We start from the raw sequence: 19,290 nt of genomic DNA on the forward strand, positions 1-19,290 counted from the left end.
GCTTCACCTTAGGGATCTTTTTGATTGGACCTGGGACGGGGGGAAGGCTACAGGTTCTCTCGGGATAACTTTGTAGTGCTGGAGGATGCTGAGAACCAGATCGAGTGGAGCTGACATCCCTACCTGGCAGGTGGGATCATGGCACATATGCTTTGCTATGCATTGCTTCCCTGTTAAGGAAATATTTTATTCTCTACAAACCAGAACCCGAGTGCAAATTGATGTGACTGTAGTGTTATGGTATTTCAAGTGCCCTTCGGGTTAAGGGGCTGGAACTGCTATTGCCAAGCAAATTCTTATGGTCAGGCAAAGTAATTAATGTGAGAAGAGAAACGGAAATAGTTAAACTGCGCTGTTGGGTTTTCCCCCCCTCTTCATCAGTGTGGTTTTTGCGCTTGCCGCTTCCACAGAAGACGGAGGGAGCGGTTTCGTGTTCCATCCCCGACGAGCCCCGAGTGATGCAACACCCGCCGGATAACGCGGTGGCGACACGCTCCCAGGGACGGGCTCGCTCTGGGTTTTCTGTAAATGAGATTGCCACTGGTGGAATGCTGCAAAAGCGGATGCTGTGTGCCCACTCCCCGCACTTTCCCTTTTCCTCCTTCTTACCCCGCCTTTCCCTTCCCTTTTTTCCTTTTCCCCCCTCCTTTCACTTCTCCCCCCTCTTTCGCTTTCCCTTCCCCCCTTTTCACTTCTCCCTTCTCTTTCCCTCCTTTCCTTTTCTCCTGACCCCTTTCTCCCTGCCTTTTTCCCCTCTTCCCTCCCCCTTCCTCCCCATCCCTCTCTTTTCCTTTATCCCCTTTCCTCCCGCTCCCCATAGCGCAGTGACTGCGGCTGCTGGCGGTGCGGGGGTCTCAGCGGGGTCCGGAGCCGGGTCCCCTCCGTGTCTCTGCCCCGGCCCCGAGTGTCCCCGCAGTGTCCCCGCAGTGTCCCCGCTCCTCGGCCAGCCCCGCTGTCGGTGGGGACAGCTCGCAGCCCCCGGGGCCGGGCTGGGGCATTCCCGGCGGGGCGGGGGCAGCTCCGCTCCGCCCCATGTGCCGCCCTATAAGGGCGGTGGCGGCGGCAGGGCACGGCCAGAGCCCGCTCCGGTCGGATTCCCGTCTCGGTTTCTGCGTGTGTCCCGGCACAGCCATGCCGCTGCCCCGCGTCCCGCTGCTCGCCGTGCTGCTGCTCGGCCTCCTCCTGCCAGCCGCCGCCGAGTCGGTGAGTGCCACCGGGGAAAGGGGAGGGTCTGCCCCGGCAGCGAACGGCTCCCGGTGCCCGGGGGCGTGGGTGACCCGCGGGGCTCGGGCCGCACTCGCTAGCAGCCTGCTGCCCCCCGAGCTGTGTGCCTCCGCTGTGTGCCCTTCTCCGGGGAAAGGGGAGGGTGGGCGAAACAGGGATATGGCGATAAGGCCGTTCCCGTTCTCCCTGCGGTCCCCTCGGCTGGCAGATGCCAAGGCAGCGCCGTGCCCGCTCCGCGCTGTCCCCGCGGCTGTGCCGCTCCTCACGTACCGCGTTCTGCCCCGGGCTGCGGGCTCACGGCGCTGCAGGCACCCGGCTACCTGCTGGAAATTAGGTGCTTTCCATTACGGTTGTAATCTCCCAACTTTTGGTCGTGAAAATATTTTAATTCTTCTTTCCTTGTGCGCGTGTGGTGGGATGGATACACGCGATGCGTTACAGCACCTGGTCAGGCTTTCCAGCCTTACCTGAGTTTGGTTGTGCTGGTACCTGGTGTCTTTCAGTGTTTATCAAACCTTCTTCGTCCACATGGGAGTGAAGAATGGTGCGTTACCGTGGAGGGTTTAAAAAAATCTCTTAAACATATAATGAGGTGAAACATTTTGGATGCTTCAAGCCAGCACATGTGGGGTCTTCGTGGTGAAGCAAGAGATCTGGAGATTGTGGCTTCCCTGCTGTTTGTTTGTTTTTGTGTGTGACCATCTTGCTGATAGTGCGTCAGGGCAGATTCCTCTGTCGGTGTGAAAGAGCTGATGAGATTAAGGTAACTGCAGGAGATCAGGGGTTCTCAGAGTAGGTTTAATCATCCACATTGATTTGGTTTGGACTGAATGCTGGGTGGGCAGATCAGAACTGATAAGGCTCTGCTGCTTTCTAGTAGGGGCAAGGGGCTGGGGGGTTGCTGATTGTAGAGCAGGAATCTCCCACAGAGAGCATCTGTAGTAATTGTCAGCTACTCTCTAAAACTAAGCAGCCCAAATCCACTTTACTCTAATCTGGTGTGTTTATCTCTGCCATTAAGCACGTGAATCGGTCGTTTGGGAACTGGCCCAAACTAGTAGGGCAAACCTTTGGGGCAGACAGCATCTGGAAGTTGCACTGACCATGTTTGGTATGAAATGCAGTTTGGTGTCCCTGGGGACTGGACTGGTCTGCAAGCATCAGGTTTCTGCAAAGACAACAAATTTTGCACAGATGTGGTCTGTAAATCCTTATATAGAACTTACGTGGAATATTTATCCGTGACTTGTAAGCAACCTAAGATTGAGGGTGTGCTTGAGAAGTGACACTGGCCTACTATAAAGCCTAATCCAAACAAATTGTTTGGGTTACAGGCTGTCGGGGAGGAGACAAGGATGACACACGGTTTGGGAGAGTTCTGCTGGCACTCCTCCCATATTTTTTTTTAAATAGCCCTGCCAAAACGTGCAGGGCTGCACAGCATGTGGCTCTTGGTTTTTCTGTGCGGGCAGGGTGAAGACAGGTAGCTGTTTCTTAACAAGATGGGGATTGTATTTCTTGTGCTTATGTAAGAGCATGGATGTTGAGAGTGATTCGGTGCTTGAATATTTCCCCAAGCCTGTACAAACAAAAATGCCTTGGCTCTTTTCCCCTTTGAGCAGCTTTCTGGTGTACACGGGATTTCTCCGTGTGAAGCAATCCTGGATGTGTAAGAGGGTGGGGAATATTACTGAAGTGCCTAAATGTGACGCTGGAGCTCAGGCGGTGGGTGGGTTGTGTTACAACAGCCCCGCAGCTTTGTGTGAGAACATTGCCTTCTCCCCGAGGGGGGCTGGAGCTGGTGCCTGGTGTCACCAGGTGGTCCCCAGCCCTCTCCGCTTGAGTGCCTTGGAAAGCAAAGGATGTGTGGGCAGGATGCTCCCCTCTGTGCTGTGCAAGGATGGGCTTCCTGCAGAAGATGCTTGAAGGGGGGGGATGGACAGAAAGTCATCAATGCATCCAAGATGTGGGCTCAGTGGAGTTAACAAAGGACGTGAGGTCTGCCTTGCCTGGACAGAGTGGCATCGCTGAGCTTTCCCTGTGCTTTTAGCTTCCCTGGCAGCACAGGAGGGAAGCAAGGGGTAATTCCCCCATGGCAGGGGGTGTCCCCCCGTGGCTGAAGGTTTTCCCTCTGCTGCAGGCTTGGGCTCTGCTCAGTTTTCTGGACTGCAAAAGGGCCGAGTGCCCGGAGCTCAGAGGGCTGTACCAGTGCTAGTGGGCTGCAGGCTTGTTGCAGTTGTCCTACTTTTGTGCCTTGAACTGTGCAGGAAAAGTCTTCATGCAGCACCACACCGTGTTTGTGTCCTCAGCAGTACAGAGGAGCACAAATCCAACCCAGAAGCTGCTGGCAGGGGATTGCTTAGGGAGAGGCGGGGGAGGCTTCGTGCTGTTTGTGGGCTCTGTTTGCTGGTTTAAAGCAATCATGCTCAGAGGCCTCCTGATTGGCAAAGCTGGTGTCTTGTTGATGATAGCTGTGTTTGGAAAGTAGTGCAGCATTATTAATGTTAAAACCGGTTTGGCTTGTCCTGCTGCCATTGATCCCTGAGGCCTGTTCTTTCTGCTCTTTGCCCAGTTTCTCATCTGTCCCTCCCAATCAAATCAAGACATTGCTATCTGCACGTTTTACTTTATTTTACCTTTACTTGCCATGCTCACATTTAGAGCAAATCTCTGCTTTGCTTAAGTCTCCCCAAAACACAGAGCAGCAAAATGACAGTGTCTGAAGTGACGTCCCTTAGTCCTGAAGGAGTAGGAGCTCATGGCTTCTGGAAGCCAAACTTACAGCTGTTGGGATGAAATGACTGTAATGTGTAGGAAAAACCAACTTCTTTAGCACCTTGTACTTTCTTGAACTGCACGCACAACTCCTGGGGTGGGAGTTCAGGGCTGCACAGTCCTTCCACGGCTGAGCACCTTGGATGTGGCGGCTCCCAAGGGCAGGAACAGTCACCCTGCAGCCCTTGGGGCACAGTCAGGGAAGCAGCGCTGCTGCCCAGCTCTCATCCGTCCCAAGTGCTGCCAGCTCCCATGCTGGAGAGTGCTTTCCTGTGGTTCAGAGCTTTCCCGAACATCTTACGCAAGAGGCAAACTGGGGGCTGAACTTGGTACTTTTCAGAGTTACGATACCAGAGGCTCATTCCTGGGAAGTGAAGGCTGTTAGCCAACCTGATTGCTCTCTTGCCTGCCCCTCCTGTTGCTCTCTCCCAAGGTCTCAGCACTTTGAGATCCTGCAAAGGCCTGCATCCAGTCCAGGAAGAAGGAAAATGTTTTTCCGATGTGTCTTCCCCTCTTCCTTCCCTTCCAAGCCTCTGTTAATGGCTGTACTATTGCCTAGAGCTGTTTGAATGGCATGGGGAGGCCATTTGCTCTCGAATGCCTCAACTAGAGCCTAAGGTGACCTTGCCATGATTTTCCTGTAGTGTCATACTCTCTTTTCAAGATGCTTGTGTCCCACTTCAACCACAAGCTGGAAGCTGCTAACCTGACTTTCCAGTTGATGATGGAAGAGGGGCACACGGGCTTGCTGCTCAGCATGCAGGCTTCAGCACAGCTCCTACAGCTACTTTTCCTTCCCTTTTGACTTCTGGTGCTAGTAAATGCTGTGTTGGAAATATCCTGGTTGCTCGATTCCCTTGTCTATAAGATTGTGTTGTCTTTTGTGTGTAAATTGTTTTTCCTTGAATGAATGGATTGGTGGATTTAGGCTTAAAGACTTTACTTGATTAGTGATAGTATCTGTATCTGTAAGGGGCATGGTAGCTGTGGTTCCACAGTCTCCAATGTAAATTACTTGGGTTGACTTGTAAGATTACTTGATGAAGTTATCGTGGCTCTCGGATCCTGCGGAGCTCCTCAGCTACAACTTTGGCCAGACTAAACTCAGCATCCATCCTTCAAAACACTTCCTAGCTCTTGAGTTCCCATTTATCCTCTTGAGCCTGCTCTTAGGTCTTGCAGCTGCATTCTCCCCCTCTCCTCAGAACATCCTGTTCCTTTATGCCCTGTAACAACAGCCGGGCTGTGCTGCTTTTGCAGCCTCAAACGAGGAGCTGATGCAGTAGAAGCACTACAAAACAGAGGGACAAACCCTGCACACGCCTGACCTCCGGGCTGCTGCTGAGGAGCATGTGTGGCTGTTTGTTTGAGACTCGCTGGAATGCAAATGCTTGAGATTAAGGATTCAAATGATTTGCACTAGAATGAGACTCTTGTGATGAGACAGGGCTTGGTGGGTCTGAATAGACAGGGCAGCCTAGTTAAAAGAGTTTCACTTGTAATAAGCCTCTGCTCCGAGGGGCTGTAAAAGATCCCACACTAATAAGCAGTTAGGGCTGTGCTGCCAGGTTAGTTCAGACGTTTTTTTGTCTTTAAGCGTGTGCCTGAATGTTTGTCCAGTCAATGCTGCTGGTCAGAAGACCAGCTGTGCCGTGTGTCGCCCTGACTTGCAGCAGTCACGCTGTGACTCAGGTTTCTGGCACTTGCCTTGGCATCCCGGGGACACTGCTGTCACCCTGTGAGTAACGGCCCTGGCCCCTTACCCAAAGCCGTGACTCAGCCTTCCGAGGCACTGCAGCGCAGAGGTGGATCTCTTCTTCTGGGGCTAGGAAAGGGGTGACAGGCAAAACTGGTGCTGCTGCTTGGCACCCAGTCTGTGCTGCCCTTGGCACCGGGCGCCTTTGCTGCTGCCTCCTGTTTAATCTGGTCGTGGCTTTGGTGGACAGAAAAGCTGTCGGGCTCCGACATGTGACTGCTGCCAGCAGCAGCGTTGGTGTTGGCAAAGACTGACCAGAAAATGGCCCTGTCTCGAGCAGCCCTAACTCGCCCTGGCAGCTCCGTGGTTCCTTCGTTTTCAGGCAGATATTGTTGGAAACAAGAGTTGCATGGGCGAGAGGAAAGCAGCAGCATTATCCGAAATGACTGAAAGCATTCAAAGCGAGCTAAAGTCTCAAAAGAGGGGGTTAAATACTTAATCCTGAATCTGGAGAAAATGTCAGCGTAGGAGGGGAAAGTCTACAAGATGTAGCTGTGTCCCTCTCAGTTTCTGAATGCTGGCTGACTTGAAAAGTGTGCTTCCTGTAAAAGTCTTTATTTTTGCTGGAAGTATGCACTCTTGTCAGTTTTATCCTTAAATCCTTTGAGACTGAGACTCTGCTGATGAAATGCCAAGAGGCTGTTGTTAGACAAATTATTGGGATAACTTAAAAATCAAAGCAGCTAATTAAAATCTCAGGGAGACACTCCTTGGGGCAGGAAGGAGACTGGGAGACCCATAGCACTGTTACCCAAGCAGCTGGTCTTGTGTCAACCAAAACCACGGCTGCTTCTTGCTTAAACAAATCGTGTTCTGTCAGGGAAAGCAAAGCCTTCCCTGGGAAGGGTTTCTCTCTTGATGTTGCTCTGCCCTAGCTGCTGAAGGGAAAAAGGCTCCTGTAAAACTGTGCTGATGTCAAACTTAAATACAGAGACTTGTGTGAGGCTCACCCTGCCTCCTGCCCTTTAGCTGCTGTTGCAGTCAAGCTAGAGCAATAAAAAGCAGTGCTAACGTGCATTGATGACTGTGTAAGTGCTTGGAATTGCACTGAAGTGGCTGCACAGCACAGTAGCCAGAAATCTCTGTGCAGAAGGCAGAGTGACTGCAAGGAGCGTGGCTGGCAGGAAAGCACCAGGTTGATGCTGTGCTGGCCTGGAGAGGGGTGAGAGCCGTAGGTGGAGGGGCAGATCCTGACTGGTGTGGCACTGGGAGGGTGACAGGAGCTGCTTTAGTGGGTTAATGCCCTGCCTTAAAAACAGAGAAACTCCTACTCTCCTCCAAGTGGAAATACTGCCCTTACTGATGTCAGGAGCTTTTGCTTGGAAGATTCTGTTCCCCAGCGAGGTAAATATTTATTGCAAATCCAGTGTGCAGTGGAGCAGAGTCTGGAGCCAGGATCTTGCAGGAGACTATTTATGTGCGGGCTGTTCTTGGCGCTAATTCCAAATTTCCTGAGGCTGAGTATGAGGAGCTGGTCCTGTGTGTTGCTTACTCACAGACTTGCTGGGCCAGCTGAACGTGGGCTCTGCTGGGGAAGGAGTGACCAAAACAATAGCTGGGTCCCTGTGCTCTGGCTGTGCCACTGCAGGTGCACAGATGCGGTCAGGGAGGGCTGGAAAACTGCTGCTGGCTGCTCACCCTCTGCTCAGAGAGGGGAAGGAGCCTGACTTGAGAGTTCAGAGCCCTCAGAAGGAGGAAAATGCTTCTGGAAGTGACAGGTTTCCTGAAGTACAGCTGCATTATCCCAAACAGCACGTGCTGTGTCTGCTGCTTTCTGGGCCCGAGCCAAGCCGTAAATAGGCAATGTCTTGGTGTAGAAACAAACCGAAAAACCCTCACCAAACCCCATGCCCTGAGAGCCCAGCCTCTGTTGCTGCAGCTAGCCAGGAAAATCCCTGCTGTTGAAATGTTTGTTTGGATAAATGCTCACAGGGGTACGGCTGATAGCGTAGCAGCAGCACTCCACTGTCTCGAGTGCTTTTGTGCCGATTACTTCCTCTGCTGCTGCTCTTTGCTGGCACCTTTGCCAGCAGAGCAAGGCTTGAAATAGCATAACTGTGCTGGCAGAGCTCAACTGCCCGGGCTAAGCCTAAATCTTTGGGCTACTACTTCTGATTAGATTAAAATGGATCGTGGGAGGAGGAGCATTTGTAGGGCGCAGCATTGGGAATCTTGACTGTACAAACAAGCTGAGATTAGCTGCATGGTGAGCCAGATAGGAAGGGCACTCTTTGAAGTTGGGTGTCTGCTTGGCTTAATTTTGCTAATGCTCTGGCAGGAGGGAGCATAAAGATCCCAAAAATGCACGTCCCACATTTCTTGCCAAGTGGAAATTCTGCTGGTGTGTGTGTTCGGGGAAGCATTGGGGTGTAGCTGTATTCTAGGAAAGGGCAGTGAGGGCAGGCCTCTTCCTGGCATGAGGGGGAAGTATGACATGTGAAATATCCCAAGCCTGAAGCGTCAGCATGAAAAATCATCCTTGATGGAAAAGCTGCTTTGCTGGGGCATTTGTATCTTTTTTTTCTTCCACAGACAAGGATGCAATAGAAGCACTTATTATAGACTAGGGCAACTCAGAGTGAGTTGTGAGCTGGAAAAACTGTGAATTCCTTTTTTTAAGCTTGAACAGAATTTTTCCAGCTTCTGAGCTGAGCTCTGGACGGTGAAGCATATGAACTGCTTATGATTAGGTTTGTAAATACCATTAAAAATATATAATCTCTTTATGAACTAGGTGTGTATCATGGCTTGTGACCTGGAGAACCCTTCAGGGGCGTGAAATGTCTGTCACAGTTATTTTCCTTCTGAGTCACATGACAGCTCCTGCTTTTTCCTCCTGTAGTTTTCCTATCAACTTTCTTTATTTGCTTCAGGGCAAGCGATGGACACACAGCCATCTGCAGCTGCCTGCTGAGCTTTATCTCCCTGAGCTGGAGTGGGAGGTGGTCATCTCCTTCCCACTTGGGAACTGGGTGTTTAGAGCAGCTCTTTTGCCCCCATCGCAGTAAACACATCCCAGCATGTGCCTGTCTGGCAAAGGTCTCCATCTTTATGGCTTTGCTCTTGGCTGATAATCAGGCAGAAGCAGTTAAAGGAGAGTTGAGGGAAAGGGATTTTTAATCTCTCCGTCCTCCTGCGGCGTGGCCGGAGCGGGCTGTATGTGAGCAGGGGCGCAGCAGCTCAAAGGTAACTGAGGTCTGACTTTTTCAGTGCAAGGAAGCCTCTTTTGAGCAGGCAGGGCCCGGGAGGATCCCTCCGTGCTGCAGGGGAGGCAGCCGTGACAGCGAGTGGCTGGCAGAGCCCGGGATTACAGTGTCATTGTCACGGGGATTAGGGCTCCGTGCCGCATGAGCCCCCGGGAGAGCTGCTTAAAGAACCACCCGGGGAATGGGGCCGAGGGGGGAGTGGGCCAGCCTGGGATGGGGCTGGATGTGCCTTCTGCACGTGGGCTGTGAGCGCACTGGGCTGCCAGGAGACGCAAACCTGCTTGGACAGGGACTGGGCAGCCTTCCCTTAACTCACCTTGAACAAGCCATGCTCTAAACCAGCTGAACAGTTCCCCAGCCTGCATGTTGCTTCTGCTGTCTTATTAAACAAAACTTTTTTTTTTTTTTTTCTTTTTTGGTTACTGAGAACAATTAAAAAATTCTTTTCCCCTTCTTTGGTACGCGTTACAGACTGTGCAGTGAGTGCTGTGGGTACTGGAGCTGCCTGCAAGCCTTGGTCTGCTGTCCACTCTGATTTCCCCCCAGTGTCAGAGTGTCATGGATTTTCCTTTATGGGTCACTGCTGGGAGTGCTGGACTGTGGCTGTCAGAGGAGAAGGGCAGGGCTGGCTGTGGCCCTGCTCTGGGACTGCTTGGAAACTGTTGAGCAAAGGTAGTATTTAACTATGTCTGGAAGCCTCAGGTGATCCTGTCATGCAACTAAATGCAAACATATGCCTGGATGGGAGCTGTTTAACTTTTGTCCCTTGGCACAAAGGCCAGTGCAGGCTGTGTGTGCTGCAAGTTATGTGGGACAGACTGACCAGGAACGGGTGGAAAATGGTACCTCCGGGCATGGTCACAAGGAGCTGGCACAAGTGGATTTTTTTACTGTTTCACTGTGGTTGATGTGTTAAGGGAGTTAGGTGTGACTTCCATTGAAATGTTGGTATTTGCTTTGCTCTCAGGACTAAAATCACTTCTGTGCATTTATTTTCTTCTTCCTTACCCAGGACTGAAGCATGGAGTGAGGGAAGGAAGCGAAGGGTATTTTGGGGAGGAATATAGACCCTTCCCTCACTGGGCTGGAAGGAGCTGCCTCTGCTGTAAGCTCGTGTCACTTCAAATAAGGTTTTTTAATGCTTATTCAGATGGGAAGACAGAGCAGCCTTTGGCTGTTGTCACTGCACACCCCCTCCTGTGGGGCTCAGCTCCGTTTGGCTGTTTCACACTGGTTTGCTGCCCTCTTTGAGTGCTCTGTGGCTCCTCTGCTTTTGGGGGGCTGCTGTGCCTTCAAGAGGGTGAGCTCACTCCTAACCACTGCTCTTTTCCGTGCTTGGCATGAACTTTAAAACCTTCCTTGGTTTGTGGGCTCCTGCAAGAGCTGGGTGGAAGTGACCTGGATGGAAATCCCCCCTCTTGGGCTGGGTGGTTTACTGAGCTCTGCATCCTTGCAGCTGCTCGTGTTAAGGAGCCGTTCCCCGTTATACTGATAGTTGTGCATCGTGGTGGTGTGAGGTGACATCTGTCTGTGACAGCACAGGGTCTGGGGAGGATATTCTGTGTATTGCTGCTCTCTGCAGTGGAATGAGGTGATCTGTACAGCTGAGTGCACAGCACTTGAGAAGCCCTGGGAGCAGTTTATACCTGCCTGTCCCTGCAGGCTCCAGAGAGTTAACAGGTCTGTGCCTCTGCCCTCTCCTGCCACCTCCCAGGCTGCCCCAGCTCCGTCTGCTTTTGTCTAGGAAAGGTTGACTTTCACCTTGCTCCTGTTTACTCCCAGGTTTATGTACACAGTGCTGGGGAGGGAGGCCACGAGCAAGCGCTGGGTCTCCATGCTAAAATTATAAACTTGATAAAGGACTCTGCACACTGTGAATGCCACAGTCCCTGTAGGTCTGACTCCCTTTGCAGCTTGCTGGCTGTGACCCTTCAAAGGAGCTTTTGATGAACCGTGTTTGATCAGAGACAGGGGACAGCTGTAAAAGCCAGTTCCATGTCCGGAAAACCTTGTCACTGCCCCAAAACACCGTTTGGGTTTTTTTGAAAGTGTTTACAAAGGCTGTGGCGAGGACGTGTGGGCTGGGGCAGGTGAGTTGCCTGGGTTTGTAATTTCCCAGAACTTGCCAGTGGCTGGGGAAATTCACACATTGCATAGAAACTTTGCTCACTGCCTCAATAGCTGATCTTGCTTTGAGAAGAGGTGAGTGGTGTTCTGGGGCTGTAAGGGGAGGCAGCAGGAGCATGAAATGGAGTGGGATGGGTTAGGGATGGAGCACAGCAGGGCTGCTGGGGTCCCAGGTTTGCTATTCCTGTGCCTCTGCTGAGCAAGGGGTGTCTGGCTTCATCCAGTAGTGCAGCCTGACTCAAAACATGAGGTCTCTGTGTCCAGCTTTTCCAGGAATGACACTCACAGTTCACGTGCCTGACGTACTGGTTGTCTGGCAGGGAATAAACTCTTATTTATTTTTGCCACTGGCAGGCAGGAAAAGCCTCTGCTCCCCAGCACACTGTTTAATCTCCCTTTGTGCTTACTGGGGATAAAGCTGATTAACATGGGGAAGAAATCCTTGAACTAGGCTCCTGCAGGAAAGGTTGGTTCCTGTGCAGACCCTCCTAGGGAGGAGCACATGAATAGCAGGACTGTCCTTCAGCTGCCAGGGTGAGGTGGGGCTGTGTAGCTGCCCAGTCCCAGTCTCCAGCGAGTCCCTGGCCTGGCTCCAGTGTGGGGAGAGCAGGTGGTGGGAAGCAGGCTGGGAGCAGTGCTGCTGCCCTTCTCCAGCTGGCAGCTGCAGAAGGTGTTTAGCTGGATGTGGCCAGGGGTGACTTGACAAGGGCTGACCATCCTCTTGTGGCTTGGGGCTTTTCCCTCTTGGCTGCAGCCTGCAAGTCTGGAGGAAATCTGGGCACCTTCCGTGGTGCCTCTTCATCAAGCAGCAGAGCTGCAGGGAGGACTGTGTACTCTTGGAAAGGGTTGCATTTTTTTAAACAACACTCCAGGGAGCTCTTCAAGTGGCACTTGGGAAGCCCAAAGCTGTTGCTTTTAGGTCCTGTGAAGGTGCCTGTGTGCCCTCTCCCAGGTGTGTATGTGAGGAATGTGCCTGCTCCAGACCTGCCCTGTGAGCACTGCACTCCAGTGTTAACTCTTCCCAGCCTGCCCATGCCCAGCTCCCAGGCAGGGCCTGCTTCCTAGAAGTACATACCTTGAAACCTGGAGAGTAATTGTGGAGGTGCCCAGCAGCCCTCTGACTTCACTGTCAGATGAACCTGTAATGTGAGGCCACTGCCCACAAGAAAAGCTTCCTGTACAGTTTGAGAAGTTCTTGTGGCTTCCAGGGACTTCCTCATCCCTTTCTCAAGAGGATGATGAAGAATGAGTTCAGGGAACGCTCCCATATAATCTTATTTATGCTTGTGAGTCAGTAATTTCCTTGCTATGTGCCCTGCTGGTAAACACTGTCTGTCCTGATTTAAGTAGGGGGTTTTGATAGCCAGACCTGGCGTGTTCCAATTGCTGTGCCTGTGCCACCACTGAGTTTGTGGTCGATCTGATAAGGCCAGTGGGCTGTCCAGCCACCCCGGGCTTAAATCTGGGTTTTCTTGAGCTGCCCTTGCTTGGACATTACTGGCTGTGACTCATGGTGAAGTACAGGATGAGCTGGCACCGGGGTGTGGCTCGGCACAGCACTTGCCAACATCAGTCTGCTGGTGCAAACGTGCTCCCCAGCCCCAGGAATTGGGTTCTTCCTGCCCCTCGATGAAATGGCCAGAAGCTGCCCTGGGAACAGCTACTGCGTGTTGGCAAGCAGTTTCCATTGCAGGGCTGGCTTTGGCTGGGTTTCCAGTATCTTGAAATGAATTTGCCTTGGAGCAAGTGATCCGTAACGTTAGGAATGCCTGATTCCAGGCTGGGAGAGGATTTCTTTCAAGCTGACTTTCCTCCCAGCCCCCTTTCCAGCATCTAGTGCCAGGCTTGGCATAGCAGAGAGAGGGGGTCTGGGAGGAGGACTGGCCTCAGCACTTCATGCCCTCTGGGCTGTTCATCTGGTTATCCTGTAGCAGGGTTGCTGAGGAAACCAAAAATGCCTCAGTGAGCAAGGAAAAGCACATCCAGTGCCGTTGCTCCTGGTGCAAAATCGGAAACATCTTGTGTTTGTTTGTGTCAAAGCCCGTGTGCCAGTGGGAAGAGGAATGGGGCTGGAAGCAGGGCTGGGGCTGTGGGCAGAGGGAGCTGACACATGGCTTGTGCCTGATTGTTTGCCTTGGTTGGAGATCGATAGCGGATGTAATTTGTCACCTCTGGGCTGTGGGATGGGCCACACCTGGCCAGGTGAGCTGGAGGGCTGATCCCAGCTGCTCAGGGCTCGGAGGTGCTGCCATCCAGTTCGAGCTGTCCCCAGGAGTCTCTGATGCTCCTCACCCCAGTGAGGCTGTAGCCTGGAGATCTTGTACACTGAGAAAACCCCTCGGATGTGCAGGACTGTGGAATGCTCTTCTGGGTAGATAAAACCTTTGTCAAGGCTTCCCAGTTGTCCTGTGAGGACAGCACAAAAGAATGTTGTCAGCTTAGCCCCCAGCTAAGGGACCCGTCCATCTGCATTGTGCCTCTTGCCTTGGGGGAAGGGATTGAGTTCCCCTCCGTGGTGATGATTTCAGATCTGTGGAAGCATCTGGAATCTCTGAGGTGGTGTTGAGCAACCCCAAAGCTCATACCTGTGGTACCCTCACCAGCCTGGCCCCAGGGCTGTGGGGCGAGGAGAAATACTTCTGGGAAGTTGCATAACTTCAGAGAGGGCAGGAGATTTCGGCTTGTGGCTCCTTGAAGGTGCAAGTGCAAATGAGCTCTGGAGTGGAAGTTGCCAGTGTGGCCAAACAGCTGGTATCTGGGAGGCTCTCCAGCTTTTGTGCTGTAACTGCGCTCCCTGGGCCTTTGGATCCTGGAGAGATTTTATAGGTTGGTTTGTTTACATGCTTTTTAAAAAGGTGATGCAGGGGAAGCTCTTCCTTCAGGCAAGTCATTATTGATAGTGAGTGCTCTTGAACTCAGCCTGTATTGCACTGCAATTCAGCTGAACTGACAGAGCAGCTTTTAACCCTTGGGTGGTAAAATAGGCTTGTTCTCAGTATAAAGAGTGAGGAAGGAATTGCTTTGGTGTGAAGCTTTGGTGCTATGCAAAAACCTGACCTACACGTGACAGGCTTTTTTCCTGGGAATAATAAGTCCTTCCAAACTCTCCCTTATCACAGACTCCTGACCAAGATCCTGTTGTGCTATTTTCACCCTGTGTGTTCAGACAAACCTCTTCAATCTGTAACCCTCAGGAAATTCCCCTCCCAGACTGGCTCTCACTTCTGTTCTGAGAAATTCTAGGGAAATTCAGCTGGTAAAGATAATGCTTTCGGTGGAGAGGAACGTCAGCATTTAATGTTTTTCTGGTGGAAGTGATGTGCTCAGGCTCTGAACCTTCTGTGAAATGCTTCTGCACAGTTGTCTAATATTTAACATGTCTCCACCCCCATTTTCAGGTGAGAGAAACTGAAACCATGGATGCTAGATGGCTTGAGTACCCTGCCTCTGGAGACTTGCCAGACGATGAAGACATTGGTGAATTCATGCCTCACTTAACCTCTGATGAGTTAGATCTAGATGAGGCATCTGGGTCAGGAGGTAAGTGGATCTCCCTCAGCTATTGCTGTGAAATTTCTTTCAGCACCAGCCCTTGAGTGATGGGCTAAATCACAGCCAGAGCTCCAGAGGAACCACAGTGTCAGGTGGAGATGAAAACTGTGACTCGTAGTCACTCAGATGAGAACAGTGAAAGTAGTGGTGCTGGATGTTGAATCACTCAGGGAGGACAGATGGAGTCCAGCCAAGCTTGTCTTGCTGCAAATGAAAAGGCCTTGCGCTGGCTGGATCTTTTTCCTGTTGAACTCCAAAGAACTGCTGAGAAACTTTTAAAAAAAATCATAATCTATTGTTGAGGCAATGTTAAAAGGCTTAAAGTTAATGTCTCAGCTGAGGCCAAACAAGGTAAAGGACTAACTGGTGTTCAAGTGAACTCTCTGTGACATGCAAAGCTCCCTGCCCAAACCAGTTTCTGTAGCTCTGTGTCCCTTTATGTGAACATTTGTTCTCTAAAAGTAAAAGAACAGATGCTGAAATTGGTGCCTGACATGTTTGGGCAGATCTGGAGGGTTGGTGAAGGATCCTTTAGGGATGGGCGGTGGGAGCAGGGCCCTTCATCGGCATTACCTTAGGAGCTGTGGCAGACCTGCTCTGCAGGGGCCATGGATCCAGCTGAAGATCCCTCCCAGCAGAGAGGTGTTGGTTTCAAGATTACATCTGGTGGTCTTGTGCAATCCAAGTCATGAAATGATAAATAGTATTAGTAGATAAAAGGGAATTGTAGAGGACAGGACTCCTAGTTTGTGTGCCGTTGCTGGTATTGCAGGAAGTGTCTGAATTCTGTAAAAACAGTGTGTAATGAGACAGAAGATTTAGAACCTTTTCTCTTTTTTTCTTGCCCCTTCTGCAGACTACCCAGACTCTGAAGATGGCTTGTATCTGACCACCATGGACAGCCCTGTGGTAAGTATCACCCCAGTGTGTTTGTAAAAGCAGCATTTAGCTCCCTTGGTCTGTTTGTTTTCTGAACACCCTCCCCCCTGCAAGACGTGGCATCAAGACGAATCCACCTGCATGGGCAGGCACAGCGAACTCGTAATGCACTGAGCAAACTTTCAATTCCCTGCACACCCTCCTGGTCTCAGCTGTGGGAAGGCTGGGTGCTGCTTGCTGATGGGTGTGGTCTGTCTGTGTTCTGTAGATATCTGACAACTATATCCCTGGAGATACTGGGAGAAAGATAGAAGGTGAGAAGAAAAACACAATGGTGGACAATGAGATCATTCCAGACAAAGCTGTACCTGTCGAAGAGAACCTGTCCAACAAGATCTCCATGGCAAGCACAGCCAACAGCAGCATCTTTGAGAGAACAGAAGTCCTTACAGGTAATACTCCACCTTGTCCTGGTAAATCATTAATACTGAAAATCAAAATGGCTTCTGTTGTTCCCTGTTTCTCTGGGGAGCAGCTCCCTGCTGACAGGGGAATGAGTTGCTTTACCTCTGTGGCTGCCTGTAGCAGGGTGACTTCTCCCTCCCAGTCCTTGAACAGCAGCAGAGCCTGCTGCTGTCTTTGCTGGGATAAACAGCTTGTTTTTGAGCCTGCCAGCTGACTGTTGGCTTAACTCATGTGGCAGCTGCTTTGCACCCAGATACTGCCTCAACAAGAGGCCATAAAATAGTGACATCATAGACTTCCATATCAAATACAGGCATTTTCCTTCCAACCTCTGCCCAAGTTCTGCCTTTTCTGAGCTTTGCCAGGAGCCAAGCAACCCCTCTAAGGGATTCCAACTCGTGGTCAGCTGTAGGAATCTGAGTACCAGTGTCTAGAGCAAAACCAAGCAGCTGCCTTCCCCTCAGCATATGGGACTGGTCTGTCTCCAGCATGTTGCTGCTTCAGGCCTGATGGTCCAAGTACAAACCCAAGCCCTTTGTGCTGATCTGCAGCCATCCTCCTAGTCAGGGAAGAGATTGGAAGAGTGGCTTGCAAAACCATCTAGCAAAGAAGCTGATTTAGTGCAAGGATTAGGTGTCACAACAAGGAATATAAATGTCAGTGAAGTCTTGTGGCCACCCTTGGTGTAGGGAGAGAGAATTTTTGTGGTTGGTTGTGGGTTTTGGTTGTTGGGGTTTTCTGATTTCTTTTTTTTTTTTTTTTTTTGGAGGGAAGTGGTGTTGGTAATTGGATGTTGATAAATTGAGATACAGACTCCCCAGGGTGTGCTCACACAGGTAGTTAGCAAAACATTCAGCTTGGAGCTGTACCACTTTCCTGTGGGTTGTGGTGGAGCTTTTTTAGGCAGGTTTTTTTTGTTTGTTTGTTTTGTGTTGATACAGGGAGAACATCTTCTTGTCAACATTTCTTTTTTGGACTTAACTGGAAAATTAGCTCAAACTGGTTAATGTGGAACGTGTGATTATTCTGTGGTTGGACTGAAAGCTGTCCTGGCCTTTCCCAGTAACATCTGCTGTCGCTGAAAGTGCCAGCACATACAGTGACAGGCACAGGGGCTCTGGGGGCTGCTGCTCTTGAAGCAGATTTTGCAATGTCACTGGTGGTTTGGAGTTGTCCACGACTTATTCCAGTCTCTTTCCTCCCCAGCTCTCATCGCAGGAGGAGCAGTGGGTCTCCTGTTTGCCATCTTCCTGATCCTGCTCTTGGTCTATCGCATGAAGAAAAAGGACGAGGGCAGTTACGACCTGGGGAAGAAACCCATCTACAAGAAAGCCCCCACAAACGAGTTCTATGCCTAAGGCTCAGCAGCACCTTGTGCCCATCAAGGGACAAACAGACTGTATGGAAACACTGTGCCCTCAGATGAGATGTGCTGAACAAATGCTTTATGTTTTGGATTGAATTTCAAAGTGACTTTGAGAAAAAACAAACTTCCTTCGTGACCCTTCCCATCCCGCTCAGCTAACAAGGGCCCAATGAAATACAAAGAGTCTGAAAAAAAAACCTCAGTGTATTTTTTTTTCCTAAGTTAGTGTAAAAAGAATAAAGATGCCAAATTTTCTGCTCGGTTTTATAGAGGGTATATAAACACAAACCAGACTGTATGGAAGCAAACACCATGTGTTTGCATCCAGCGTGCCGTGCTGGGATTGGCTGCTTCTATAGAAGATGGCTTTTTTTTATAAATCTTGCTACTAGATGTCTTGCAGCAGGCTGTTGATGTGAAGCATTTTTGTGGAGAAGTATTTATGAATCTCTTACACTACAGATAATGTTGCCTTATCAGGGAGTAAAAGTCCCACAAGGGCTCAATATCCCTGAATGCCATAAAGGGCCTATGGGAATGTCTTCCCCAGGAGATTTCTGTCTCTTCCTGTTGGCCCCAGGGCAAGGGTCATTGAAATCAGGACAGCCAGTTGTGTTTGGCTATGGTGACACCCTTTCCTTGCCTTCAGTCTCTTAACCTTTTTTTAAGGATTGCTTGTAGGATTTTTTTTTTTATATAACAAAATTTTAAAGAAAATAGCCTAATGTTTATATAAAGTTTGTAGAAATTGTTTTGAAATAATAAAAAGAATAATCTACTTTTTTAATTTCCTCAGATTTATTTTTTCAATCCCTTTGTGTTTCCTTTGGCCGGACATTTCTCTAGAGATGCTGTTTTATATGATTCGTATTCTGAACTGAAGCAGAGTTAGCTACAGAGTTGTTACAGGTTTCTTCTAGTTCTCTAGCAGCTCCTATAGAGGGCAAAGATATTTATGGTTTTCTCATAACTTTTCTAGGATTTTTTTTAAACAGAATTATTTATAATTTCTGAAATGGCTGCTTACTCATTTGGTAACTTTTATCCTTTTTATGTAAAACACTAATATAATGAGTCTCTGTGAAAACTATTTAAGCTTTATTCTGTGAATTTCAATTACAAATTCAAGGCAATAACTTCTGTATGCAGAGTTGGATGCATAAATATGATTAAAGTAGGGAAAAGACAAGAGTAATTCTAGGCTGTAATATATTACAATCAGTCCTATAGAGCTATATATTATATATTTTACTAAGATATATACAGATGAGAATGAAAAGGCTGGAGTTAATTCTTCAGCAGCCTTACGGTGTGGTGTGTAAGAGGCTTTTTTGATCTTGTTTGTGCTGCTGTTTGTCCAGTGTCTTGTGTAGAGCACCAGGGGCTTGTGCTTGGGAGGAGCCCAGGGGCTCCATGGCCGTGTCCCAGCTCCTGGAATAGCTGTGGCCGGGATGTGCTGGGTTTGATCCACAGAGTCAGAGCAGAGACCCCCACCTCCAACTGCCCTAGGGAGCAAACCTTGGAAGCTTGGAGTGTGGAGGTGACAACTTTGTGTCCCCTGTGGTGCTGTGCCGAGCCCTGCCCCTTAGGGAAGGCTGGATCTGAGTGGCATTTCCCACCAGGAAGCACCGAGCTTCCATAAGGGGCAAGCTCTGAATTCCCCTGCTGTGGATATTCCCTAACATCCCCTGTACATGGCTCCTACCTCCACTGAGAGTGGGGCCAGTCTCCCAGAGCAAAGGGTGATGTGTGTCTGGTGCCTCTGTGTCAGGAAGTTGTTACAGAACCATGAGCAAGTTGGCTCCACCTGCATCTCTGAGTCTGATGTGGTGTGAGACAAAAATCTCAGTGTGGGTCCCCAAACTGAGCACCTGAGCAGGCAGCACTAAACCAGGCAGTTGCAAAGGCTGGTTGGAAATCTTTGTGCCTCCTGAAGCCTC

The 19,290-nt window shown here is 50.2% G+C and overlaps 1 protein-coding gene across 1 annotated transcript; it reads left to right on the plus strand.

Moving 5' to 3' along the window:
- Positions 1 to 1,018: 1,018 nt before the first annotated feature.
- SDC4 (syndecan 4) lies at positions 1,019 to 18,308 on the plus strand. Its single transcript, XM_066330602.1, has 5 exons — positions 1,019 to 1,203; positions 14,487 to 14,628; positions 15,497 to 15,549; positions 15,788 to 15,971; positions 17,191 to 18,308. Exons 1-5 carry the CDS (start codon positions 1,033 to 1,035, stop codon positions 17,340 to 17,342), a joined length of 702 nt encoding a protein of 233 aa, XP_066186699.1. The 5' UTR covers positions 1,019 to 1,032; the 3' UTR covers positions 17,343 to 18,308.
- Positions 18,309 to 19,290: the final 982 nt, after the last annotated feature.

Source organism: Sylvia atricapilla, chromosome 16, assembly GCF_009819655.1.
Source record: "Sylvia atricapilla isolate bSylAtr1 chromosome 16, bSylAtr1.pri, whole genome shotgun sequence".
NCBI lineage: Eukaryota > Metazoa > Chordata > Aves > Passeriformes > Sylviidae > Sylvia > Sylvia atricapilla.